The sequence below is a fragment of the Notothenia coriiceps genome, unplaced genomic scaffold (genome assembly GCF_000735185.1).
Source record: "Notothenia coriiceps isolate Sejong01 unplaced genomic scaffold, NC01 NC01_scaffold00007361, whole genome shotgun sequence".
In the NCBI taxonomy this organism is placed as follows: domain Eukaryota; kingdom Metazoa; phylum Chordata; class Actinopteri; order Perciformes; family Nototheniidae; genus Notothenia; species Notothenia coriiceps.
In genome coordinates this window covers 498-5,336 of record NW_011340062.1, presented here as the reverse complement: position 1 = coordinate 5,336, position 4,839 = coordinate 498, and the positions used below count along the sequence as shown (strand labels likewise).

At 39.0% G+C, this 4,839-nt stretch overlaps 1 protein-coding gene across 1 annotated transcript; it reads right to left on the bottom strand.

The window, feature by feature from the left end:
• Positions 1-2,023: 2,023 nt before the first annotated feature.
• On the bottom strand, positions 2,024-4,405 carry dtd1 (D-aminoacyl-tRNA deacylase 1; the record flags this gene model as incomplete). Its single annotated transcript, XM_010769461.1, has 2 exons — positions 2,024-2,130; positions 4,088-4,405. Coding segments are annotated over 2 exons (425 nt in total), but the record flags the coding sequence as incomplete, so codon positions are not given.
• Positions 4,406-4,839: the final 434 nt, after the last annotated feature.

Below are 4,839 nucleotides of genomic sequence, written 5' to 3'. Positions count from 1 at the left end.
ATTAAATAGGAATCCAGCCTCTACGTGCACAGTGCGCAGTCCCATAACATGTGCAGCACACTGCTGCCAACACTACTGCACTGTGAGAAAAATGATTATGTTACAAGAAAAGAGTATTATATATTGAGTATATTACTGGAGATGAACATATATATATTTTTTATGGTATTTCAATGTACCATCAGATGGTTTTCTTCGGCAAAGTACACTGTTTGTAAGTAGTGAACTGTTTTGCTAGTTTTTGCTTGCTAGCTATTACCATGTGGCATGTAGCTTGATTGAGGCTAATTGAGACGTTTTAATTCAACCATTTCCATTCATTTGCTGTTGTAAAACATTTGATTAGTCTTTCATTTAAAACTGGGCCGTTATCGGTTTGAATTTTGCTAGCTAGCTAACTCAGCATGTAGAACATTTCACATTGTTCGTTTTGGACAAGATATTGGATATGTGCTTATTATATTGGATCTGTATTTGGTATATATTGACTTTTGAATCCTTTTATTTCTTATTAATTCCCATTAAATGTTTTCACCTTTTAATATTCCCGGACATTTGCAACACTTCTACAATTGATCATATTAGTTTAACTTGTCATGTACAATATGGCAGTTCTTAATGTGCAGTGAGAGGGGAACACAATGACATCCAGATCTCTGTTTTCTATCCACTTTAGTGCCCGCGATCTCTTTTATTTGTTGACATTGTAATGAAACTTTGAAAAAATTTCTCAGTTTGAATCCCCTTCCTGTCCAGTGAAAGCCATGTATTGCCATAGATGTCTTGATTTTGAATGTTTGTGATAAACTGAAAGATGAAGTAGGCTACTCCTTTATGTCTCGGAAAATTCTCCTCATTCACAAGCTAAATAAAATAAAATAAAAGACTTTGGATCAGAGGGAAAATGGTTTCAAAGCTGAAAACAGGACTGTCTTTTTAAGGAACTCATTAAAAGTTTTAGGAGATTCTTGGTTCTCCCAGGACAGTGACAACGCTAAAAACAAATGATGATCTTATATTTAAGCAATAGCTCATTATATCACAGCTTATCACAGGTTCGGCCCGACGCATGAAGTGAGCTATTGCTTTTATAAAACGGTTACCAAGTGTGGCAATATGAAAGAAAAATACACACTCTAATTTAAATAGTTTTTATTAGTAAATGATGATGTTCAAAATAAAATAGTCCCTCCGTTGCCTTCTGCACAAAACATAGTGCGAGGTGGTTGCTATGCAACAACACTAACAGCTAGCGAACATATTAGACAGAGAGCGTTGATCCATTATTTGGTTGTTTATTTACATTAATGTGTATGTTGCTGTTTATTGTGCACCCACTGAAAAACTGTCCAGCATCAGTAGAATGGCTTACGAGGTTACTTGTATAGGTTGAGGTTGTTCTATAATATGTTTTTATGACTGGGGCGGACTTCACCTCCTCCTGGGGTCCAGGGAAGATTTGTTTTTTAATTATTGAAGTTAAAAGCATCAATCTGGTGCACTTTGAGAGCAACATTAGGAGATCTATGGATACATCTCTCAACACCCATATGAAACAGAACTGTAAACAGATTTACTTTTTCTTTATGGATATTTTACAAATCACTCTCCTTTCAAACTGCATTTTTGTTTTACTGTCATNAAATGGTGCCTCATTTGTGACGAACATGCATTTGTGAGAGGAGCAGTAGAGCTGAGTATGTGGGTTGCTCAAATCTCCTGTCAATCCACTTTTCAGTAGTACTGAAAAGTGGATTGACAGGAGATTTGAGCAACCCACATACTCAGCTCTACTGCTCCTCTCACAAATGCATGTTCGTCACAAATGAGGCACCATTTGAAAGGTAAGAAAACAGGCTTTCCAACAGAATAAGATTTATTGCCAAGAAACATTGTTACAACAAAGAAATCATCTACCAAACACACATTTCCTAACTTTTTGTGTTAAGTTTATAACGTTACAAAATCAATGAACATGTTGGTGAAAATAAAAACTTGCTCTAATCAATCTACTTCATGCTCACTAGGTTACCTGTTTGAGGTCCGATGGGCCAGTGGGGGACCTCAGCTCTATGGTAACAGGTCCGTCGTTTTGAATGTGGACCTGCATGTATCCCCCAAACGTCCCATCTAGAAACACAGAAAGAAACACAGAGACATTTCACAAGCGTGAAAGAAGGAGACTTATTTGTGCGGAAGAAGAGTCAAATGATGCAACAAACGCACTCTTTTATGGGAGCCTGAGAACAGCAGCCTGGATAAACAAAGACATTTGATTTCCAACTTTATGGTAACCGTTATCTCTGAATAGCGTTTCAGATTATGTTGATAAAGCAAATAAACCCTGGCTCTGGGGATCTTGCTTTGTAGTATACTCCTCTTGCAATTAAAAGTCAAACCATAAGATCCACTCAAGTTTCACTGATTAGCATCAGTGCCACAGTCAGCTTATTAAAGAGGCCCTATCATGCTTTTTGGGGTTCCCAAAGTTCCCCCCTGCCTGAAACGCCTCCATTGGACCTCTTTGTTTACATCCGTGACATAGCGCTTCTGTTGGCTAGCCCTCCAACACATTGTATGTGATAGGCCAAGGAGCAGTTCAGGCACATCTCTAAGCAGTTGGCCAATCACAACTGAGCCGGCCAGCTAACCAATCAGAGCAGACTGGGCTCTGGTTTCAGACAGAGGGTGAAAAGAGGTGCCGCAGCACAGGCAGTATGAGAACAATTTTAGAGTTTTTTGAATATTCAAGTATGGAGACATGTCACAGTAGAGACACTAAATAAAAAATATGAACCTGGAGAGGAGCCTAATATGTCCTCTTGAAACATCCCAAATAACACCACATGCAAATATTTAAATGGTAGAAGCAGAGTTTGTTTTGCGTTGGCAGTAAATGTTCCATAAGGATGTAGGATAACGTAGAGCCTTGAGACGTTGGGGACAAAAGCGGCTGTAGGAGGTCAGGAAGTTCAACCTCTTCTCTTCCACTGGGTCCGTGAGATTAATGACACCCTCTGCACCACAAAGCCGTGGGCCAAAAAGTGCTGCATCATCATATTTCCTCTCTGGAGGGGGGGACTAATTAGGAAGCCTTATGCCTCCCTTGCTAGGACGATGTGTTCTCCGCACCTGCTGACCCAGTTCACCGTCACAAGAGAGGCGTCACAGCACCGATAATCCACAGCAAAGAAGGGGGGAATAAAGGCAATTAAAAATGAGGGGAAAAGGGCGCGGACTCGACGTGTAAGTGAGTAGGGATAAGGGTGACCCTCAACACTTTTGTTTTTAATAAGCTCAAAACAAGCAGCTGGAGTTTTTCTTTAGCCAGTTTGTCCTCCAACCTCCTGAAAACCGTCCTCTCGTTCTGAACCCCCACACTTTTCACAGCAACCGTAACAATTCTTACTTTTTCAACTCTGCTGACACATAATACATTGTAATGTCAATAAACAATGGCTGTAAGAAACTCAATATCTGACATTAGTTAAAAAAAAAAAAAACTGCAACAATAGGTTAATTATTTAACTTAACAATTCTGTTTTTAATAAACTTAAAGACAAGTAGCTGGAAACTGCAATTCAATGTACCTACTTTTGACAAACACTGTATAATTTGTTTTTTAACAAAATCCATCATCGTAATGTCATACATGACCCTCAGTTTCTCAAAATCAGACCCATGGCTGACATTAAATGTAACGAAAAACTGCGACAATAGGACAAATATGTTACTGATGTCTGTTGACACTGCAAATCTATTGAACAACATTTTTTCGATAGAAACATATTTATAAACAACATAAAAAGATTGGAACCTCTTAAAAAAAACTATCTTTTTCAATTAATAAAAACAATTATAAAATAAAAATAGGTTGACTATTGGGCTATACTATACTAAATCCCTCATAATGTCATGAAATAAACAATGGCTATCAACTACTTAATATCTGACAAAGGGCTAACATTAAATGTTAGGAAAAACTGCGACAATGGGGATTGGGGAAATTATTTAACTGATTCCAAAAAATCTTTAGAAGAAAAAAAAAACGTAGGAGTATAAATGGCTGAGTCATCACTTCACCCACCCTTAATGAGCTCGGGCTTGTAGCTGCTCCTCATGTTCTCCAGGATGCTGTTGTAGAAGGGCTGGGCCAGCTCTGCAGGCATGGCTGCGTGGAAGTCTGGCTTGTTGCCCTTAAGGACACACTGCAGTGTGAACTGGCTCACACACAGCACCTCAAAGTCCCGGTCCATGACGCTTTTGCTCCACGTTCGCCCGTTCTCGTCTTCAAACAGCCGCAGGTTCAGGATCTTGCGTACTCTGAAAACACACAAGAGAATAAGCGAGAAACCAACCTGTATGTAATACTCAACATCCCTCTGGTCAATCTGAAACGTATAAGCTTTATTTTGAAGGGGTCACACTAGACATTTGCATGTTTTATCCTATTAATGCTGAATATGTTTCAACGTTTGTGCGCAAGTTTGTGACTTTAGAGTGACTAAAGGCCGGCTTTGGCTGCTTTACATGCCAACACATGAAAATCAACTAGGAATTTGACTTAGATGTTAACTATCTGAAAGAATCATTTTCTAAAACGTTGCTTGTATTTTTATGTTTAAGTCCCTTAAAGAGGACACATATTTTGTGCTTCTGTTGTGACATGTCTCCATGCTTTAATGTTCAAAAAGCTCTTTATTTTTCTCATCCTGCCTGTGCTGCAGCACCTCCTTTCACCCTAGCTAGACCAGGGGTTCCCAAATATTGCCATGCCAAGGACCCCCATATAGCATTATCCTCTGGCGGGGACCCCCCTGTTGTAATTTTTTTTTTTTA